Here is a 22,885-nt window from a genome sequence, read left to right as displayed (position 1 = left end):
TAAAACTCCTCGGGTACGTTCATTAGCAGATTTATATGAGTGTACTATTCCCATGGAAGACTATCAGGCATGTCAATTAGCCTTGTCTTCCATGGAACCAGCATCTTTTGATGAGGCTGTAGGTAACAAGGAATGGATAGGGGCTATGGAAGCTGAATTACAAGCACTAAAGGATCACAAGACCTGGTCTCTAACCGATTTTCCAGAGGGAAAGAAAGCTATTGGGCTGAAGTGGGTATATAAAGTAAAGTTCAATGCTGAAGGTGAGATACAGAAGTACAAGGCTCGTCTAGTTGTGAAAGGGTATGCCCAAGAATATGGTGTAGATTATGAAGAAACATTCTCTCCTGTTGCTCGTTTTGAAACTATACGACTTATTATTTCTCTAGCCGCTCAACAAGGATGGGCGATTTACCAATTTGATGTAAAATCGGCATTCCTGAATGGGCCTCTTCAGGAAGAAGTATATGTAGTACAACCGCCGGGTTTCGAAGTTGAGGGGCAAGAGCACAAAGTTTACAGATTGCATAAGGCATTATATGGGTTGAAACAGGCGCCGAGGGCGTGGTATGAACATATTGACACCTATCTTCAACAACATGGTTATATTCGACTCAAAAGCGAGCCGACAATTTACATTAAAAAGGTTAGTGTCACTGATTTAATCATTGTATGTTTATACGTTGATGATATAATTTACACTAGCTCTTCCAAGGAATTGTTATGTGAATTTAAAGCAAAGATGATTAGAGAATTTGATATGACTGATCTTGGAAAGTTAACGTATTTTCTTGGTTTGGAAGTTGCACAAAGAAAGAATGGTGTGTTTGTGTCACAACAGAAGTATGCAAAGGATATTTTAAAAAAGTTTGGAATGGGAAATTGCAAAGCTTCCCTCACTCCTATGAATTCTGGTGAGAAATTACAAGTTGACGATGCAGGATATCAAATTGATGAGAGGATGTTCAGAAGTTTAGTTGGTGGGTTGTTGTATCTAACACATACGGCCAGAGTTAGCGTTCTCGGTTGGGTTAATCTCTAGATACATGCACAAACCAGCTGCATGCCATTTTGGAGCTGCAAGAAGAGTACTAAGGTATGTTGCTGGTACAATTGATTACGGGTTATGGTATAAAAAAGGAACGGGGGTTTGTCTAGAAGGTTATACGGACAGTGACTAGGCAAATTCTATTGAGGATAGAAAAAGTATCTCGGCATATGTTTTCTCTATTGGATCTGGGGCAGTCTCATGGAGTTCAAGAAAGTACAATACAATTATCTATATAGATTTTGTTGCAATTTGTTATTATTATTATTATTATTATTATTATTCCAAAAAAAATTAAATGAACCATTTAGTTTCTGTTCAGATTCCCATCACCACCAACCAGTAAACATAATCGTTTGCCCAATTTCAAAAACCCCTTTAATATTTTCTTGAAATCAAAATCAAATCAAAACCCTCCAACAATTTCGCACCTTTAATCTCTCTCTCTCTTCTTCCATCCGATTCCTCCAAACCCTTTTCCCCAGTTCATCATTCATCGTCGTTTCTCTTAATATTATTATTATTATTCGTCGAAACCCTAACCCCCCAATTCATCATTCATTTACCCAATTCGCATCGATACATCAATTATAGCCCAATCGCTTCAAGGGTTTTGTACCCTTTATCACCCTTTGTTCATAACCTTCTCGCCGTTGATTTTGATCAAAGTTTACGGCTTGTTTGTTCTTTAGGGTTTGTTTGGCTATTAGGGTTCCTGAAAAATTGGAACTTTTTATGGCGGTTGGGATTGTGGGTATTTTAAATTAGTGATTTTTATGTGTTGGGTATTTGGAAAAGTTTGATTTTTGTTAAGGAGTTGAGAGTTTGTGTGTGTAGTTTAGTGGGTGTGTATGGGTGAGCTTGAGGGATGGGCACAGGTGGGTGGTGGGGGCCGCCTGTTGCCGAATGGGTTAGTGCCGAATGCGCGGTCGTTGGTGAATAATTTGGATTCGGAGAGGTGGTTGATTGCGGAAGAAAGGACGGCTGAGCTTATTAGTTGTATTCAACCGAATCAACCGTCGGAAGAACGGAGGAATGCGGTTGCGGATTATGTTCAACGGCTGATTATGCAGTGTTTTCCGTGTCAGGTTGTTTGTTCTTTGATGTTTATTGATTATTTATGTGTTATCAGTTTTTTAGTTATGTTAATTTAGAAAATATTGTCAAACTTTAGTGTGGAAAAAAGTGATTATGATTTTTAATTTTTTAGGGTTAATGAATATGATTTTTGAACTTTTCAATTTGCAGGTTTTTACATTTGGGTCTGTGCCTCTTAAAACGTATTTACCTGATGGGGATATCGACTTAACAGCATTCAGCAACAATCCAAACTTGAAAGATTCATGGGCAAGTGAAGTTTGTGATTTGTTGCAGACAGAAGAGAAAAACAAGAATGCAGAGTTTCACGTAAAGGAAGTTCAATACATTCAAGCAGAAGTGCGTTTTTTAATGTTTCATTTACTATTTTGCATATCATCATGATAACTAGTCTTCTAGTTTTGGAGTTATTTGCCTTTACAAATACTTTGCATTAAGTCATTGACAATGGCAGTTATATGGTTTATGAAAACATTGTTCATTTGACTACAGGTGAAGATTATAAAATGCTTGGTGGAGAATATTGTGGTAGATATATCTTTTAATCAGCTTGGAGGGCTTTGCACGCTTTGTTTTCTTGAGGAGGTTAGTGTAGTGCAAAGAATTTATTGCATAAGGGGGTACCTACTTTTTGCATCGATAACAAGGGGGTGGTTTTTTGCCAATGTCTCACAAGGGGGGTCGACGCTTCTACCATGGGCAACATCTTGGTGGTAAAACGCATGCTGCATTGTTTTAGTTAGGCGAGAAGTATGAGTCCCACATAAATTGTTCCCACCATGGGCGACATTTGCTATTTTTTGGAGATATTGTCTTGTCAATGGTAACCTTTCAATGTAGTTAGTATTTACACCAGAGACGGTGAGAGCTTGCCCTTTGCAGGGGCAATTTTTCCAAAACGTGACAGATATTGCTCATGGTGGGGACAATTTTTGTAGGAACCACATCTTTCACCTCACTAAACCAGTGCATGTGTTTTAACATTAAGAGGTAGCCCATGGCAGGGGCGCCTACTCTTTTGTAAGACGTCTGCAAGAATCTTCTTTGTTGTGATTTATGCAATGAGTTGGTACCTTCTTATACAAAAAGTTTGTAGTGCATGTGATTTTACACGTATCATGGATTTTGTTTTCAACTTCTTTTAATGAAGTATTAGTTGTGCAGGTAGACCATTTGATAAACCATAATCATTTATTTAAGCGTAGCATTATACTAATCAAAGCATGGTGTTATTACGAGAGTCGTATACTCGGTGCTCATCATGGACTTATTTCCACCTACGCTCTTGAAACTTTGGTTCTTTACATATTCCATGTCTTCAACAATTCTTTTGCGGGCCCACTCGAGGTTATAACCATGATGAGTTTTTTTGCTTTTATTTAGAATGATTATTGCAACTTGAGGAAATGTTTTTATTTTACTTTCAGGTGCTTTATCGTTTTCTTGAGTTTTTCAGTAATTTTGATTGGGATAACTTTTGTGTTAGCTTGTGGGGACCGGTGCCCATAAACTCACTTCCAGATGTAACTGGTATTAGTGTTATTTTAAAACATGTTTTTACTTGGTGATAAACTATTTAACATATTTGTATTAATGGTTATATATTTTATAATATATGCAGCCGAGCCACCTTGTAAGGACAGTGGAGAATTGCTGCTTAACAAATTGTTTCTTGATGCTTGTAGTTCCGTGTATGCGGTTATTCCTAGTGGTCAAGATAATCAGGGGCAACCTTTTATTTCTAAACATTTTAACGTCGTTGATCCACTACATGTGAGTAATAATCTCGGAAGAAGTGTTAGTAAAGGTATATAATATACTAAGTTTCATCTATATATATTATTATATTATGTTTTTGTTTTGACAATTTTGTTATTATGTTTCAGGTAATTTTTTCAGAATACGTAGTGCGTTTTCTCTCGGGGCTAAAAGGCTGAGAAGATTTCTTGACTGCCCGAAGGAAAATATCGTTGACGAAGTAACTAAGTTTTTTACCAACACGTGGGACCGACATGGTAATGGTATTCGTTTGGATGCACCCGCTACCGATTCATTGACTTCGAGAGCTGATACTCGTATGACCGATTCCGTTGGCAAAAAGTCAGAACCCGTTAGTCAAGAATCCGACTTTGACCAAACTCGGTCCGCCAATCATCAGTCCGGAAGTTCACCAAAGACCCGTGTTAATAATAACCAAGGTCAATGGAATTTGAAATCCGGTCTTTTGGTCAACGACATTCAACGGTCGCCTTTTGCGAGAACACGGTCCAGCCCAGAACTAACCGATACGTACCAATATGTTCTTTTTCAAGGGACGCGTAACAAACAGCCCGAAAATGGAAAAACGCGTAACCGAAAAAAGAACGTTGAACCGGAAACCGAGAAAACCGAGGGTTCGTCTTCACCCCATGCTCCATCAAAGCAAAGCGTTGACCCGTCAGTCGAGTCAAACATGTATCACTATGAAGATATGCATCAAGAGGAACAAGATCTCGTGAACATGATGGCTTCTGGTTTTCACGGGTTTAACGGGCCGATGAATTTCCCGTCGGGTCATTTACCGTTTCCGATATCGCCTTCTTTTCTAGCTTCTTTAGGTTACACGCAAAGGAATATTCCCGGAATGATTCCCACAAATATGCCATTTCTTGACCCTCAGTTTTCGGGTATGCAGTTTCCTCCCGGTGTGGTCCCTCATTACTTTCCCGGGTTTAACGTACCTCCAAATTCTGAAGATTCAGTTGATGAAAATAATATCGGGTCGGTTGAACTGAACACCGTTGATGATAATAATAATAATATTAATCATCATGAATTATGGTGGGAACCCAATCGGGTGAATTCTGAAATTGTTTCACAAGAAGATAATAAACCGCAATCGTCTTCTACCGGGATGAATTACATTCTGCCACCTCGTCGTGTAGGCGGGTCCGGTGGGTTAGTAAGAAGTCAACACAAGAGTAACAAAGAAAAACGAGACCGGTTAAGAGAAAATAATCTTCCGGATCATTCACGGTTTCAAGAAAATAAGCTGAACAATGCTTATTCGGACGAACGGGCCACGAGTTCAAGATTTTCGTCCGCTGCTCACAGTAATTCCGTAAGAAGTAAAACTTCTTCCGAGAGTTCTAGAGACGAAACGTTGACGGTCAACAAGTCAACAAAGGAAAAACGTGGGAAGAAAACGGTCAACCTTGTAGAGTCGTCTATGTCTGACCGGTTTCAGTCTGAGGAGGATGACCAGGAATGGGTCCCACCAATGAGTTTCGGGTCTGAGTCGGTATCTCAAACCATTGCTCCGATTCATGTTCCAAGACCCCACGACCCGGATACCGAACCGGCTCAAACAAGTGGGTCAAGCTCCGGAATTCCGATGGGCCCGATGATTATCGGGTCCAACCCGAGACACCAAGAGAATTCAGGTGGTACGCCTTTGACTTTTTACCCGACTGGGCCACCCGTTCCGTTTTTAACAATGCTTCCGTTTTATAACGTCCCATCAGAAAACGGGTCAACAGACGCGGCAGCTACCCGTTTTGAGAGAATGGAAAACGGTGATATCGGTCAAAACTTTCATCATGAAGGAGGTGACCAGCCTGTGGATTTTAGTCCTCGAGGGGTGGGTCCCGGTGAGACACCAGATGAACACAAGCCGGATATTCTTAACAGTGACTTTGCTAGCCATTGGCAGAATCTACAGTTTGGTCGGTTATGTCAAAGTCCACGTCATCATGGACCATCTGTTTATCCGTCACCCGTCATGGTTCCACCCATGTATTTGCAGGGTCGGGTCCCATGGGACGGTCCCGGAAGACCCGTGCCAAACATGAACATGGTCACACAGCTCATGAATTATGGACCACGGCTCGTGCCCTTTGCACCTCTTCAGTCTAGTTCCAACCGACCGCCTAATGTTTACCAGCATTATGTTGAAGATATGCCAAGATATCGTAGTGGGACCGGGACATATTTGCCAAATCCTGTAAGAAAGTTAAATCTATATTTATTATATTTTAGTAAACTATTTTATAATACATTGGCTGTCTTCAAAGTGTGAAGTACATATATTCTATTTTGAGTTCATAAGATTTTTACATATATCGTTGGTGGAGGGTATTTATCTAAATTGACAATAAGTGAACTAATTTATTACTTTAATTAAACTACCTGCCAAACGAACAAACTTGCGGCTTTCTTTCGGTTTATATTAGGGGTGGCGAATATGACCCATGGGTTGAATAAGTTGAATTAAGATGTATATAATGAGTCAAACTAAAAAAAGAAAATGATTGAAAAAAATCATAACGGGTTGACATTTCTCGAGTTTTTTTTAATGGAACGAGAAAAACAGAGACTTTTTTTATTTTTACTTTTTTAGTTTTTGATTTATAATTCAAGTTTTAATTTTGTAATTATTTTTATTAAATATTTTAATGAGGGGTTTTTAAAATCTCAACCCATTTCAAAATCCCCTCATTAAAAATAAAAAAAAAATTATTAAAAAGTCATAACTCGAAATATAAATCAAAAATTAAAAAGTAAAAGTACTAAAAAGTTTCCTTCGTTTTCTCGTTCCATAAAAAAAATAAATAAATAAAAAATAAAAAAAACCTTCAAGAAATGTCAACCCGTTTTGACCCGTTTCAATCATTTTCATTTTTTAGTTTGACCCATTCTGACCCATTATATACATTTTAATACATCCCATTCAACCCAATGGGTCATTATGATTTAATGTTATTATGATTTTTTTAGTTTTACCTTTTTGACAAAATATTAGTTAACTTATTATTTTGGTCTTTATTCTAGAAGGTTGGTGTTAGGGACCGGCCTCGCAGAGTGAATTATAACAATGATAGAGGTGATAATCATGGTGATAGAGACGGTAACTCGAAGTCACGTGGTTCGGGCCGTAATCAGAACCACAACCGTAATCAAATGGATAAGTCAACAGCAAGGTCGGACCGGCTGGGTTCAAGCGGAAGTCGTTCAATGAATTCACACAGACATGATACGTTTTCTACGTACCAGACACAAAATGGGCTATTGCATCCTGGAACAAGTCAAAGTGGTCCTGCTAATGTGGCGTATGGCATGTATCCGTTACCGGGTGTTCCGTCTAACGGGTCAAACGGTCCGGTTGTGATGGTGTACCCGTATGAGCAAAGTGCGGGTTTTTCTTCTCAAAACGAGCAGCTTGCGTTTGCTTCGGTGGGATCTTCTGCTGGTAATGAGCAGTCGCCGTGTGGTGAAGGGAGTCGGGCCTGGGGAATGCTTGAGGAACATAGGCTATATTCACCAGATCAACCGTCATCGCCCCGCCATCAAAGGTACTTTTTTTCGACTACATTTTGGAATTGTTATCGGGTTAATTATAGTAGTTAGAAACTGTGTAGGGGTTGTTCTCATCTTTAGAATTTAAGAAAATTTTAAAGAAAATTACAAATATGCCATCCTGAAAAGATTAGAAATTTAAGTTTTTGAGGACTAAAACTAGTTTTTTAAACGAGAATAAAATAATGTGACTTGTATAGGCTTTGGTGGTTTGACTAGGCAATAGTCTCTTTTTTTTAGTCTTATTTTCATATCATTTTCATTTTGTGATTTGACTCATTTTGTACATTTTTTCACATCTTCTGTTATAAGTCCCGAGTGCTTACGTTTTCGAAAACAAAATAAATTTTGCATTAGTTTTATAATCGTTTTGCAAGCCACAATAGTTTAGAAAGTTGTCTGCGTTCCATTTTTAATATCATACAAGCGGTTATAATATGGATATCATAAAAACCAAACATTTTTTTTACCAACTTTCATGAGAAAGGCTCAGCATAATTTTTGCGTATAAAAGTCTTGGCACATGTAAAAAAAACAAAAAAAGAACCGTTAACCTAATTACTACGCCGAAGTCCCTAAACTTTTCTAGAATGCATATCCTTATGACAAAAATTATTTTTTAAGTAATGGTTCGTACTATTCTAAATTAAGGCGGTAACTGGTCATTATTTTATGTTTATTTTGTAAGTAGACGGTCTAGATAAGAGTACGGACTTTAATATAGCTAAACTTGGTCAGGGGACTTTTTTAGTTTATTTTGACATGTGTTGGGACTTTCGTTATGCCAAAATTATGTCGACTGTCTCAGAAAATGAGAACGCATGTTGGTTTTTTATGATATTGACAAATCTCTTAATTGTGACAGGAGGCTATGATTGTCTTTTGCCATCCCACAACCTTCGTTAACGAGGCGAGACGATTAGAATTGCAAAAGTTGCCCTTCTGGGAATAGACAAAGAAGCGGCTCGTGGTGGCCAACGAAGGAGCCGTATGTACTCGGATTATCAACTGCAGCAAAGCACACTGGTTTAATATGCTCTCGAAGGCGGTGTGGCATTTGTGTGTGACGAAATCTTTTTAAATCCTTTTTTGTGTGTTATGCGCGAGGCAGGCAAGGGCCATCACCGCCAAATATGTTACGGTTTAAACACGAGTACATTAACTTTTGTTGGAAGTTTGTAGGGCTCTATCATGTTACACATTTGCTACTCATGTTTTTCAACTGATGATGGTTAGGGTTTTTAGTACATAAAAAAAACAGTTTGTACCAATTTCCAATGGACCCACCACTCTTTTGTCATGTAGCTTTTTTACAGTTGCTCAATTTAGAATTTTAAGCTATGTTGCAACAAGTATGTATATTGTTGACCTAAAATTAACATGTTGTCATTGAAAAACTATGCCACAAAGTCAATCATGGTCTTTTTGTTATGTGCAAATAATTCTGATTGGGTGGTTTGTTTTAAGTTGTGCGTGGTGCGGTTTTTGGTTTAAGCCGAACTGAAAACCAAAACTTTGTTTTAGAGTGTTTGAAACCGTTTCGTTTTTCGGTTTTCATTTTGGTTTTGATTTGGTGTCGTTTTTACCATTTGGTCTTGAAAATTTCAGGTCAAAATAAAAGAAAGTTTTCAAAAAATAATTAATTTAGGTATAAATAATTTTGTTAATTGTAAAATAATAGACTATTAAATACTTTACCAAAAATATTTTAGTTACATGTTTATTAAATTCTTATAAACTATTTAACATAAAATATAAAATAACAAAATTTAGAAATTCGGTTTGGTTCGGTTTTTTTGATTTTTATTATATGCAAAACCAAATCCAAACCGTTAGTTCGGTTTTTACAAAAACATAAAATCAAACTGTCTGTTTTTGTTTCGGTTCGATTATTTCTGTTTGAAATTTTCGCTTTCAGATTGGTTTTTTCGGTTTATGTCACACCCCTAGTTTGTTTTTTAAACAAACTTAAAATTTGACTCAAGAAAAGCTCAATATTATAAATTTCAACCATAAAAACATACACAGCATGCAAATTTACAGTAAAATTACAGGACCACGTCCTGCGAAACGCTGGTGTTACGGGGGTAGATCCTGACTACTCTTTTGCACTTGGTAATATTGGAACAACTCTCCCGAACCTTGATATAGGCGGTTTTACTGATAAGGAGACCGCCCCCAAGAAACCTCAACAAACATTGGCGAGTACTCTTTATGGTAAACACGTACATGATTTGGAGGAGAGATTCGATATGATCCCGAGACAAAAGGCAGTTTTAGCTTGTCTTAAGGGGGCTCATGCCCAGGATTTTTTGACTGTTGTGCCCATTGAAGGTCTTGGGCAACGGATGTCGGCAGTTGAATACAGAGCCATCCTTAAATACCGGCTTATGATTCCCCTTTTCCTTCCAGATGAATTATGCCCCATTTGTAAAAAAGCTTGTTTGGATAGATTCGGTGAGCATGCCCTCCACTGTAAGGAATTGCCGGGATTCAAGTATCGTCATGACTGGGTTAGAGATGTGTTATGGGATGTGCTTAGACGTGCCGGGATCTCAGCCAAGAAAGAGGCACCTGTTAACTTTTTGACTGATCCGCGTGAGGGAAGATCTACCCTGCGTCCTGCGGATGTTCTTGTGTTTGGCTGGGCAGAGGGTAAGCATGCGTGTGTTGACCTCACTGGGGTGTCCCCGTTGGTGGGGCTGAGAGACAGTGGCTTCGTACCGGGACAGGCGGTTATGAGAGCGGAGTCTAGGAAGGTTGCTAAGCATGAGACATCGTGTTTGGAGAATCAGCACTTGTTCATTCCATTTGCCTTCGACACTTTTGGATCCCTAGCTCCCGAGGCGGTTCGCTTCTTGGAGCGGGTGCAGAAGGTGGTCCACAGTGACTTGCAGAGCCCGAGGAACCAAAGATTTATATTTAGTAGAATAGGCTTTGCGATTCAAAAGGGGATAGCGGCGCAGCTTGTTGCTCGCTTACCCATTATCCAGATGTAGTTCGGTTTATGTTATATATAAAAGGATCAATATTTTCTCTAAAAAAAAAAATTACAATCTTCTATGCAAAAATTGGTTGAATGACATTAACAATAACATTTCACTAACTTACAACTACAAATACAGAAATAAACAGTTTGTTACAATAACGCAAACAAAAAGTTGTTGAATGTTTCATGTTACCGGCGTATAAATTATCTATTTAAAACGCAAACCAGGAACATTCTTGAGCCCCATCTTACCAAGAACAAATTTGGAAATCGCTGGTGGAGTATCAAGTCCCATGCTTCGGCTAAACTCGTTTGCAAGCTCCACAAGCCTGCTTTTGTCCCTGGCAACAGTCTTATTCGAGTTGTAATAACCCAACCATGCCTGGTATGCCATTTCTTTAATTTTCATATCCACATAAGACAACGCTTTCGACACCTGGCGTACACAAAATCACACAATTTTACTCCATTACCTCTATAGATACAAAATAGCATAAAAAAGTATAATATAAAACCGACCTTTTTCTTTGTGTCGGGATCGATAACAGGTGGGTCCGCTTTTGAAATTGGCAAATCCGAAAGGGTAGACAAGAAAAACTCTTCCCATGGTGCTAGTAATAATATCCCTTCCCCTTCTTTTCCTTTACGCCCGGTTCTTCCAAGTCGATGTATATACTGGGCTTTATCAGACGGAAGCCCGATCTGCAAGATATTTATATTACATTAAAGCCAATAAAATGGATTATGAAAGTCGTATGAACAAAGTAATAAAAGTAATACCTGAATAACAAGTGTTATGTCTGGATAATCGACTCCACGTGCAGAAACATCAGAGGTTACCAAAATAAGACCCTTTGACTTTCTGAATTCATCAGAAACCTGTGTCCTGTAACTTTGTGATTTCCTAGAATGTATTTCTCGGACGTTTAACTTCATTTGACCAAGTATGTCCGCCACAAACTTTGTCACCATAGCGGTCGTGCAAAACACAAGAACCTATAAAATATACAAAAAACAAATCAATAAAAAGAACAAAGAAAATATGTTGTAAGTTTGTATGAAAAGTTGAAAACAGACCTTATAGTCAGCATCATTGGTGATGTGATCTTTCAGAAGCGTATAGAGCAGTGGAAATTGGTTGTCTAATGGAGCAATCATATGCTTTTGTAGAACCTTAAAAACCATTAACAAATATTTTAACTTAAATTTTATTTTCAATAAGTGTGAATATATGTTACCTGTGTGTGTGTCTCTTCGCTTCCTTCTTCAACGGTGTTAATATATTCATGATCTCTCTTCAAAGCAATATGACAGATTTGACGAACCTTCACATCATAAAAAACTTTAATAGGATTTACTTTCATAAAATTTTAACCACATTTAAGAAAGAAAGAAAGATGAAAACCTCGGGTGGGACCGTGGCTGAAAAAAGAAGTGTTTGTCTTTGTTTCGGGACAGCTGATATTATAATCTCGATATCTTTACGAAAACCCATGTCCAATAAATGATCAGCTTCATCAAGTACCAAAACTTTGACCCCTTTGACCCGAGTGGCAAATCCAGAAGTATTCATTATATGATCTTTAAGCCTTCCAGGTGTCGCTACAAGAATCTGTGAACAAACCAGCCAAGTTTTAACCTTTTCAAGATCTATGAACAAAAAAAGTTTATAACTAAACCGATTTGAAAACTGCTGACCTGGCAGGGGTTTGTTTGCAGGCGTCTTTGTTCTGTAGCGATTCTGGTACCACCGATAACAACTTGAACACCAACAGAAGGATGATATTTTAACAACTTGTTAGCTTCCATTGCTGCTTGACTTGCAAGCTCTCTGGTCGGGCATATGACTAGGACTTGAATCGGGGGCCACTTTTGGTCACGACCGACAGGTGGCGAATTCACAACTACTTCTATCGACGGGAGCTTGAATTAAGAAAACGATAATACTATTAGGCTAACAATTTACTAACTTTACAATGAGTTATAATTTTAGGTAACAGTATATTATTACCAGAAACGCAACGGTTTTTCCAGTACCCGTCCTCGCCTTGGCTAACACATCCTTTCCTAGAAATATAAAATTATAAATCATAAGTTTTGACTAAAAGTTTGAGACTTTATAATTCCATGTTATTATGTGTTTCAAAAGACACAAACCTTTGAGAATGACGGGAAGTGTCGCCTCCTGCACGATGGTCATCTTCTCATATCCGGCATCCTTAATTCCTTTTAAGGAAAGAGGTGAAACTGAACATTCATCAAACCTTTTGAAATTCAAATGGATAAAAGTAAGATAAAAATACTCGCTTTAGCGTACATTATATCAATGCAAACATAATATTAACACATGATCAACGCACCTGGTCTCGCTTAGATAGGACTCACTTCCTTCCATTGAAACTCTTGGCAAACTCGAAGAATGCTCCTTTTCTAATACCACATCATCTTCTTCGTCGTCAACGTCAACGCCGTCATCATCTTCATCTTCGCTTATTAAATCTCTATAGTTATACATTAAGTTTGTTTCATCCTCCTCATCATCAATATCATCATCCACATCTTCATCAACCGACACCATCAAGCTTCCTCTTTCCATATTCCTTTTAACGCCCATCATAACACCACCACCTCGGGCCATTCCACCACCTCTTCCTCTCCCTCTACCACCGCCACCACCAAACCTATCATCTCTCCTATTCGAACCAAACCTATCCGTACCACGCACATTACCACTGCCACCACCAAACCTATCATCTCTCCTATCCGTATCCCGCACATTACCACCGCCACCACCAAACCTATCACCTCTCCTATTTGAACCAAACCTTTCTGTATCCTGCACATACGGTTCTTTCCCTTCCGGACGCGAATAATAATCACCCCAACCTCCTTTCCCACCATCCGAATCCCGACCAAACCGATCATCTCTCCTCTGCACTTCACCCCCAAATCTCCCCCGTCCCCTTCCCGACATCGATCCTCCCCCCCTTCCATCAAACCGCCCTCGTCCTCGTGAATTCCCACCAAACGAACCTCTACTTCCACCACCACCACCTCTTCTTTCTCTATTATTATCATATCCACTATTATAATCATCATTTCTCCTATTCATACCCGAACCACCACCACCCCTACCACCGCCTCTACCACCGCCTCTTCCGCCCCTAATACCGCCCCGGCTGCCTCGAAAACTACTTCTATCATCTCTGTCACTAAACACCTCTCTTTTCTTAAACGAACCCGAACTAACTTCACCGAACCAGTCACCGAGCTCCGACTCGTCCTCAATTAAGCTCTTAGCAGCCCTAATTTCAAACTTACTGTGTTTAACCGATAATTGGAGCTCAGATTGCACTGCAGTGGCCAATTTTTGAAACCCGAGGTTATTACAAGATGAAATTGAATGTGAATTGAGTCTAGTGGAGGTTAGACGAGTGAACACATGGGCTGAACTGGAAACTGGTAGGGTTTTCATGGTTATTAGGGTTACCGGCAATGAAGAAGAATTGTACGGATGAACGTCAGGCAGTGAGAAGAGTGTAGCTGGCATGCTACGGCGGAATACGGTGGCCGGAGATAAGTGGATAGGGTTTTAGGCCCTTTGGAATGAGGGTTTAAGATTTTTGGAAATGAAAGAAAGAAAGATAAGGTTATTATTATTATTATTTGAAGAGCAACGGAAATTAGAAATGGGGTAATACGACGACGTATTAACCAATATTATTATTATTATTACTACCCGCTTTCTAATGCGTAATAAGCAGGGTCGTCTCTCAAATTTCGGATGCTCCATGCAAGGGGATACAAAAAAGGAATGGTTCTTATATTTAAGTAGACAAAGATATAGTGATGATAACTGTGATAACAATAAACAAAATCCTATTATTAGCTTAATTTAATTCAGTCGATGATTAATGATTTGTCATCTATTTTGTAAAACAATAGGGTTTAGCTTACTTAAAAATTATAATTTGAAACAAATAACCCCTAGTGAACATTGTTTATATTTATAGTTATAGAAAAAGACTTAACTTATAATTTAAAAAAATGGCATCATTTATTGTCGTCTTGATATATATAGATCATCATTTTTTTTATATATTTTAAAACTTTTGGCCTCAACTGAAAATGGACTCTAGACGATGGTTGAGCCTTGTATCCCATCCTAGACGATGGAGGCATGCTTCAAATAAGTTCGACTTTGTCTATTTTAACAATGAATATGACCAAAATGTCCTTTTAATAAACCATTTAGGACACAACTCTAGTTTGGAAGAGACATTGTCCATAGAAATCATTAGTTGTGACTTGTGTCATCATGCATACAACTTAAATAACACAATTTCTTCCTTATTGGAGCTTATATTAAAGACAATTGTTAGTGTTATGACTTACAAGATCCAGAGAATGTAAGTTATATCATACAATAGTAATTGTAGAAAGTGTTCCCGTATTTATCATTTGCTGACTTTTAAGATATTGGGATGGCGTTTACTTCTAACAACGACTCAAATGGAGATTATACCGAAACAAGCTGCCTGCTAAGAGTGAATCAAGAAGGCTTTGCTTGATTTTGTGACAATATGTTGGAAGGTTCTTTTGTCCTTTTTTATTTTGTTTATTTTATGTATTGTTATAAGTCCTTAATAATAACATAGGCACATAGCTAAAGTTTGGCTGACTATTAATTTGTGCATATGAACTAACCATTGCTACAACCTCTCTTTAAACTGGAACTTCATAAATAAATTTATAAAAGTTAGTTGAACTAGCCACCTATATATGTGGAAGTATGTGGCAGAGTAAGCTAGGTGTTATAATCATGCTTTTCTTTTTGGTATTAACTCTATCAAGTCGATCTAATTAGTTCGAACTTTTGAACTAAGACTGTGATCTTCAAACAACAACACTATGCAACTTTATTACAGTCTTGAGCTATAACTTGAATATTTGCAAATGGTGCAACTTGCTGACATGGAATCAGAGTCTACATGGAGGTATGCATCCACTAATCTAAACATGAGATTTTAATATAACTTGTTTGATGTGTCATATTGATTTAACTTACTTTTTTTATTATTATTATGAGCGAACTGCGGTTTTCGTCCCTGTGGTTTGTCCAAATCTACGGTTTTAGTCAAATAGTTTCAAATTTGCAATTTTCGTCCCCGTGGTTTCATTTCACCTGCAATTAAACCCGAATTCATTAACTCCGTTAAGTCTGGTCGTTAAACCCATCAACACGCCCCTCACAGTAGGGGCATTTTTGTCCTTTTTCTCCCCAAATAAACCTCAGTCGTAAATTCGCAAGCCCCATCACCGGAGGGGTTGGGGTTTATTTGGGGAGAAAAAAAGACAAAACTGCCCCTCACGTGAGCGGCACACTGATGACTTTGACTACCAGACTTAACGAGGTTAATGAATCCAGGTTTAATTGCAAATGAAATGAAACCACATGGACGAAAATTGCAAATTTGAAACCATTGGACTAAAGCCGCAAATTTAGACATACTATACGAAAATCGCAGTTCACTCTTTTTTTATTATAATTTATCATTGGTTTGGTCATTCTTATCACAATCTAACCAATATTTTGTATTAGTTATTAATAGTCAAATACTTAAATCTTGCATATTTAAAAAAAAATGATATGGTTGAGAAACACATAATTGGTGACATACTTTCATTGTCACATATCTGACTTTGATCCAGTCAGAGAGAACCATTCATAACAACCACCATTTACTTATCTTTTAAAATTCTCAAATGATCATTCCAAATTTCCAATGACTCTAACATTCCTTCCATTGCAGATATTTTGCAGAACAAAAACTTATTTGTGTGACTCTTAAAAAGTATTAACATGGATATAATAATTAATAAGTTAAATGATCTATTTATACAAAAAAATAAAAAATAGTTCAATGACTTATCTACAAATATATATAGTGAAAGTCAACCTTTTTTTGTTTCTAAATATCTCATTTTGCATATTCAGAAGATTTAAGGTATGATCAAGATCAAGTATGAAAAAAAAAACAATGAATATTGAATATGTTACAAGTCAACACGAGCCGGTGAAGGGGAATTTCTACAAACCGGGCACGTTCCTTTCAACTTTAGCCACTCATCAATACAATCAGCATGGAAACAATGTCTACACTCCGGAATGCATCTGACAGTCTCTTTAACATTGTATTCCGATAGGCATATAGAGCATGCTGCATCTTCATGTCCCGGAAGGCGCTTGCTTTCCCCTAGAGCCACTTTTGTGTACGACTCTATGGTCAATGGGTCAAGACCTATGACCAGACCGCCATGTGGAACCATGGCAGTCTCAGGTGTCACTGCAGTGACATTTGGTGTTGCGTTTCTTGCAACCCAAGTGGCTACTCGTCTGTAGTCCCTGAAGATGTAATATATCATGGCCATAGAGGCGGCTATGGCCGGTAGAGCTAGAGCTATGCATACTATTATCAAAGCTATCGTCATTTTCTTATTGCCTGAAAATGTAAATGTCGGTTAGTGAGATATTGTTGAAAGTTTGTAGTTTTGATTTTCTTCTTAAAGTTAAACAATGGTCATACAGGCCGTATGACTTTGTCAGTGGTGTTTACTGTTTAGCACGGCCGTCCCCAAGAATTGTAAAAAAATTTTGGGCCGAAGGCGAGTGAAAATTTGGGCCTTAAGTAAAATATAAATTTGATAACTTATATATGAAAAAAATAAATTATACAATAGTAACTTTGATTTCGTTTATTAATGGTGGGCTGGTGTAGTTTATTTTTTTAATTAAACATATAGTTTTTTTAAATATATATGTATATATAAAATATATAATTTTTTTTACAATTCTCAGGCGTAGGTGATCCGGCCAGGGACCGTCGACCTGGCGCCCTGGTTGCTTAGATTAAAAATATAGTTTTTTTAAATATATATATATATATGTATACAGTGGCGAAGCTTGGACTCGAGCGTCGGGGGGGGGGGGGGCTCAAATTTTCGACCAAAAACGGGTAAATTTACACTACGTATAAAATATTCGGGCGACAAAACGGACACATTTACACTACTGCGAAAAAATAGGGAGGTCCGGCTTAAATTTTCCGGCGAAACGAGTAAATTTACGCAACGTATAAAATTTTCGGGCAAAAAACGGATACATTTACACTAATGCGCAAAAAAACCCGGGGGGTAGGTGTGGGCTGGCCCTAGTGAAACTTCGCCATTGTATGTATATATAAAATATATACTTTTTTTACAATTCTCAGGCGTAGGTGATCGGGCCAGGGACCGTCGACCTGACGCCCTTGGTGCTTAGGCTGTTTGATAGCCTCTTAACAGTCATTAGGAGACTACCTCTTAATGGATCATAACCTCTGAATGATTAAGAGGCAACCTTAAGTCTGAATGGTTAAGAGATTACCTCTTAATGGTTGCCTCTTAACCATTCAGACTTAAGGCTACCTCTTAACCATTAAGAGGTTATGACCCATTAAGAGGTAGCCTCTTAATGATTATTAAGAGGCTACCAATTAGTTGGTATACCACATCATATAATTCATATGATTTGAACGCACACGACTCATACAATCATAAAGCCCGTATAAACATTATGGCTTGTATGATGTGCCATTATAACACATCATAGTACTATCATACGACCTCATATGACCATTTTTCGCCTGTTATACGGCGTGTATGACACGTTAGTGGTGTGTGGAAAGGCTTACTCTTTTTGGAATTTACAAAGCATGCAATGTCTTGCATAGTGGTGTTTGTGTAACCACAAGTCCCACCCTCTTCTACACATTCTTGACAATTCGGGTTATCCCATGTCAAAGATATATCCATATTTAAGTCTGATGTTAATCCTTCTTGATCTTGATACCACGATATTGGACTCCGTATAGAACCAATGATCTCACAAGCTGTTCGGTTAGCCATTCGGATAGCAAAACTCTCAGAAGAAGTAGCTAAAGTTGAATATGTAGAATTTGTCAGACAACCAACGGTTATGTAACGGGACCTCGTGACCTCAACCTGGCAGCTCAAAAGTGTGTAGTTTCGGCTTGGAGAGCCCAAAAAAGGTGAACCCGAGAGGTCCAAAGAGAAGCGCCTAGAAGCAGAACAACCTGAGGGATCGTATATTTGGATAACTTGAGAACGGTAGTCAATGGTTCTGACCGAAAAGGATCCTGAATTCGGGAGGTTTAATACCATGTTTCCTTGTTTGTTGCACTCTAGATTAAAGCCCGGGTAGCCACAGACGTCGGGTTGTTGGTCTAGCACACGAAATGGGAACCGGATTGAGTATGCATTCGAGCCACAAAAGGAAACCGGGCAGTTGTATGATGATGCTAATGAAGTAGGAAGAATATGTAGGATTAGGAGGTGAAGGAAGAAATTGAGAGCCTCCATTGTTATGGAAATTGAATGTTCATGTGTATAATAAAAACAACATCATCATCATTGTACTAAATCAACACATTTGACTTTTTTCAGGTCAATGTTTTTGGCTTTTTGAACCTATTAACAGCTAACCTGCATTTGTTTATAGTTAACAAAAGTCAATGGTATTTCCTTTGTATTTTTAGAATAAAAACTTATCTTGTATATGTTTTTGATTCCAGTCAACTTGTGTTTTGTATAAAATAATGGGCATAGTTTACAGACATGTCTATTTACGTCTTAGAAATGATTATTATATAAAAATTTCGAGGGTGTAGTCGCTTTTCTTATACGTCTTATAGGGGGTGCCGGCGTACCTCTAAAGTTATAACCTTTTTTAGGGAATATACATAATACATACCGCATGCATCAACATATCACTGGTAACCATGTATCAATCAACCAACCATATCTTGTATAGTTGTACGGGCGTATAGCATATCTTATACTGTCATATACCCTATACACACATATACAATTACATTCTTGCCATGTATAGGCGTATACATAACAATTGTATGTGTACCATCAAATCATGTCACACCAATAGAGGGGTTGCCGGGTTGATTAGTAACATACGAGGCGTTTGCATAATTTCTCTCTGACTTGTATTTTATCATCCATACAATCATCTTTTACTATGTGGATTCATACTCATATTACACCTATGAGTTATAAATTACAAGATTATTGATGAGATTTATACGAAGATGTGTTTAAAGATTGTTGGTGAGAATAAGACTGATAGATGGGAATTGTGGATATTTTTAACACAAATTGAAAGGTTTTTTTACTGCATTTTTAAAATAAAATAAACTACAACTTTTGCTAGTAATTTATGGGAAATATTTTAATAAAAAACATTTTTGGAGTGTCTGGTAGGTAGTACCTTAAAAGCTTAAAATGATACCAATATACTTCATTTTAATATGTTCCGGATTAGATGTTCTTAGTTTGTATAAAAAAGACCTATACAGTTTACTGCAAGAAGGTTTTCTTTTTCATGATCGCAAAACATCAAGCCAAATTTTAATAATTTAAATAATAACGATGAGTTTAATAGTATAGTATTATTAGTAATTGTAATTAATAAAAGATATCTGAATACATATCTAAACAAAACAACTAATGCCATTATTTATTTAAGATATTTTATACTAATTATTTATTTATTAATAAAGACAAAAATGGCATCATGACTATGAAAATATCATATTGACAATTTTAATTAAATTAATAAGTATTTAATTACAGTAATAAATAAAGCAATTATTTTCAGGAATAAAATGATTTTATGTTTTTGAAAATATCAATTTTACTCAAAAGGTATTGTTCACGATTTTAGCAATTAATTCATGAAAAATTTAATAAAGTGGGTATTTTGCCAAAGTAATTTTTGATAAACCAAATTACTATAAACTTTGTACCTGGTATGGTTAGACAAATCATCCATAGGATTTTATGAAAATGAGATTATTGGTGATAAAAATATGAAGGATCTCAAAGCGTATACTTATTTGTTTTTACAAACACATCGAAAATGAGGCGATCATGTGAGTGTAATAGTTGTGAATACACCAAAGAGTCATTTTTCAAGTCTTGAATTATGTGTTTAATAGCAATATATTGTGATATTTTACGTAGTGTGTCCACGCCCCACGGTCCTGTTCAAGCTGTTTAGGTTGCGTAAACCAAACCATTTTCAAGTACACCATCACAGTGTAAGAAACGAACCATATTTACTCATGCTACTGAATCATCATGTATTAAAAATGAACTACATTCTCTGCATAACGGTTTACAAAATCCTCAATATCTATACCACTGTCTACAAAACTTTATCATTATACCAGAAACTAACCACTGTCTTGTAACTGTAACTCTGTAAGTATCCAACTCGTCCGCATAAATTTTTCAAAATCTTTATTTTTTTACTCTCGTGTGGAGGCGGGGTGTTATGTATGCGAATGCCTATATATTATTTATCGTATTGACTATCAAGGTTCAAGACTGAGAGTTATACTGACCTTTACATTATTATTTAGAGTTTAGAGCAGTTGTTGAGATATACGGATGGCCACGACTTCATCGGTGTCTCCAGATGTCATGACATGATATTTAATGTGAAGGCCTGAAAAATAAGACGGTGTGTTTAACTTTTATTGTTTGATACGGATTTAAAAACTAAACTGAATATTTAGTTTCCATAAAAGATTTCAAGGGTATTTTACCATCATTTGCTTGTAGATTTGTGTTAATAGCAACTGCATTGTCAGCCACCGTCGCTTTCGGCTGCCAGTCGTTCGGTTTCCCCACCCAAGACTTGAGATTGAACAGATCTGCACAAAAATTGATCATAAATTTAGAACCACGTTTTATTCAAATGAGTTGGTAATAAACCGTGGAATGCCATTTACCAGTTGTGGATGGACTTTTGAAATGCTTGATGTCAAGAATGGCACCAGAAGCACTGTTTACGTTTCTTTTGATGTCATGAGATCCTAACGGCTTGTACTCCCAGCTTCCATTCTTGTACCCTTCGTTGAGGAACAACTCTGCATGTCTGGTATCCAATACCTGCATTGTTCCTGAAAGAAACACAACAGGTAATTAAGAAAATAGTACTGGTTCAGGTTACAATCTTTGTGTTTATATGTATTTTCTCACCATCACATGTGTTCAGGTTACAAACAGGGCACCGAACAAGCTGTAAATCTGTACACAAACAAGAACAGGATGTTTAATTCAAGCAACAACGAGTCAATGAATAATGATAAATCTTTGAAGAGAGTTTTGCAAGATATCTTTACCTGCTATCCATATTCCAGTTTTGACGTTGTGCAGTAGATAACACTCGTCAGAGTCCACCATGTTTTGCTTGGTATCTTCCACTGGAAGCTTTGTGGGGCGGATAAGTTTCTCCGTGAGGAATGCATCTGGCGAGTCGAAGGAAAATGCACCAATTCTCATCCAATCTGATATGCAAGTCAAAGAGGAGTCAAACTTTTGGATATCCATATGCAGTATTGCAGTTTTATGACTTATCCATTACATGGTATATAGGGAATTTAAATGTGTGATATACAAATTCTGATTGTTACTTTTAGTAAGGTTAATCAGGTTTAATAATAAAGTTCTTACAATTACCCCTGTCATGTATTTTCAGAAATCTAACATCCTACCAAAATGGATGTGTATAAAACATTGTTGATATACGGTTAATGACTTAATGCATTTGCCAATGACAAGCAGATTAAAACTGTGTGATAAGCAACAGTCTTAATAGACAGTTTATATAGTAATGAAACTCTAATTAAACTTAAGTTTACCAATATGCTTCTCCTTCTGGCATAAGGAATAAGAATGACTTCCATCTGCATAATCAATCATCAATGGTATGATAAGTTGATAACCGATTGTTGTGTAAATAGGAAACTACAATATGATCAATGTAAAACATATAGTTGGATGTGCTATGTTTACCAAAAGCTGATCCATAAATTTTGATCCACTTAAACTTCACTTCATCACAATCAGGGATCTGAAGATCACGCAAACAAACAAATTTCCAAATAAAATCCTGCAGTATATTGCTAAGGAACCATTTGTTGGTTGCTGCCAACATCACCAATGACTTCCCGTCCAAACACTTAGCAATTTCTGTCCATACGTCTATGTCATGCCTGATTCCATTGATATGAAAAGCAACATTAACATCAATGAAGCTAGTTCAGAACTATGAAGCTCCTATGGTTTATCAATTAGCACACACACATAAACAGATCATACACTGTTGTAGGTTTTGTGAAATGTTGTTGAAAATGAACCGAACTTTCACAAGATACAAGCCTTAGCTTCATATACACTAATCTGTTAATTAACTACAACTCAACTAAATAACAACCATTCTAATTCTAACAAAATAATAAACGGAAAGCTGATTAGAAGAGCCATATCGTCAAGTG

General features: G+C 37.2%; 4 protein-coding genes across 9 annotated transcripts; 1 reads left to right on the top strand and 3 right to left on the bottom strand.

The window, feature by feature from the left end:
* The first annotated feature begins 1,380 nt into the window (after positions 1-1,380).
* Positions 1,381-8,750, top strand: LOC143552322 (uncharacterized). Of its 3 annotated transcripts, XM_077042581.1 has the most exons (9): positions 1,381-2,136; positions 2,297-2,485; positions 2,639-2,731; positions 3,311-3,493; positions 3,574-3,676; positions 3,768-3,953; positions 4,033-6,128; positions 6,956-7,476; positions 8,346-8,750. In XM_077042581.1, exons 1-9 carry the CDS (start codon positions 1,900-1,902, stop codon positions 8,353-8,355), a joined length of 3,618 nt encoding a protein of 1,205 aa, XP_076898696.1. In that variant the 5' UTR covers positions 1,381-1,899; the 3' UTR covers positions 8,356-8,750. The 3 variants fall into 3 exon arrangements, with proteins under 3 accessions (XP_076898696.1, XP_076898694.1, XP_076898695.1); XM_077042579.1 differs by lacking the exon at positions 8,346-8,750 and having other exon boundaries at positions 6,956-7,532; XM_077042580.1 differs by lacking the exon at positions 8,346-8,750 and having other exon boundaries at positions 2,639-2,735; positions 3,315-3,493; positions 6,956-7,532.
* Positions 8,751-10,554: 1,804 nt separating this feature from the next.
* On the bottom strand, positions 10,555-14,043 carry LOC143552321 (DEAD-box ATP-dependent RNA helicase 31-like). Of its 4 annotated transcripts, XM_077042577.1 has the most exons (12): positions 13,275-14,043; positions 12,952-13,223; positions 12,830-12,918; positions 12,627-12,733; positions 12,481-12,536; positions 12,168-12,392; positions 11,875-12,081; positions 11,708-11,794; positions 11,547-11,642; positions 11,250-11,465; positions 10,989-11,171; positions 10,555-10,905 (listed from the first exon to the last, which is right to left on the bottom strand). In XM_077042577.1, the coding sequence occupies exons 1-12, from the start codon at positions 14,017-14,019 to the stop codon at positions 10,678-10,680; spliced, it is 2,511 nt and encodes an 836-aa protein (XP_076898692.1). In that variant the 5' UTR covers positions 14,020-14,043; the 3' UTR covers positions 10,555-10,677. The 4 variants fall into 4 exon arrangements, with proteins under 4 accessions (XP_076898692.1, XP_076898691.1, XP_076898693.1 ...); XM_077042576.1 differs by having other exon boundaries at positions 12,830-13,223; XM_077042578.1 differs by having other exon boundaries at positions 12,830-13,267; positions 13,388-14,043.
* Positions 14,044-16,526: 2,483 nt separating this feature from the next.
* LOC143552302 (putative RING-H2 finger protein ATL21A) lies at positions 16,527-18,890 on the bottom strand. The gene is made up of 2 exons (XM_077042559.1): positions 18,203-18,890; positions 16,527-16,972 (listed from the first exon to the last, which is right to left on the bottom strand). Exons 1-2 carry the CDS (start codon positions 18,888-18,890, stop codon positions 16,527-16,529), a joined length of 1,134 nt encoding a protein of 377 aa, XP_076898674.1.
* A 1,759-nt stretch (positions 18,891-20,649) lies between these two features.
* LOC143552300 (putative F-box protein At3g61730) lies at positions 20,650-21,980 on the bottom strand. The gene is made up of 3 exons (XM_077042558.1): positions 21,338-21,980; positions 21,152-21,259; positions 20,650-21,051 (listed from the first exon to the last, which is right to left on the bottom strand). Exons 1-3 carry the CDS (start codon positions 21,501-21,503, stop codon positions 20,969-20,971), a joined length of 357 nt encoding a protein of 118 aa, XP_076898673.1. The 5' UTR covers positions 21,504-21,980; the 3' UTR covers positions 20,650-20,968.
* Positions 21,981-22,885: the final 905 nt, after the last annotated feature.

This window comes from Bidens hawaiensis, unplaced genomic scaffold (genome assembly GCF_021521415.1).
Source record: "Bidens hawaiensis isolate Kalapana, Puna unplaced genomic scaffold, B.hawaiensis_p1.1 tig00016838_1, whole genome shotgun sequence".
In the NCBI taxonomy this organism is placed as follows: domain Eukaryota; kingdom Viridiplantae; phylum Streptophyta; class Magnoliopsida; order Asterales; family Asteraceae; genus Bidens; species Bidens hawaiensis.
Note: the sequence above shows the minus strand (reverse complement) of the source record. Positions and strands in the feature narration are given on the sequence as shown.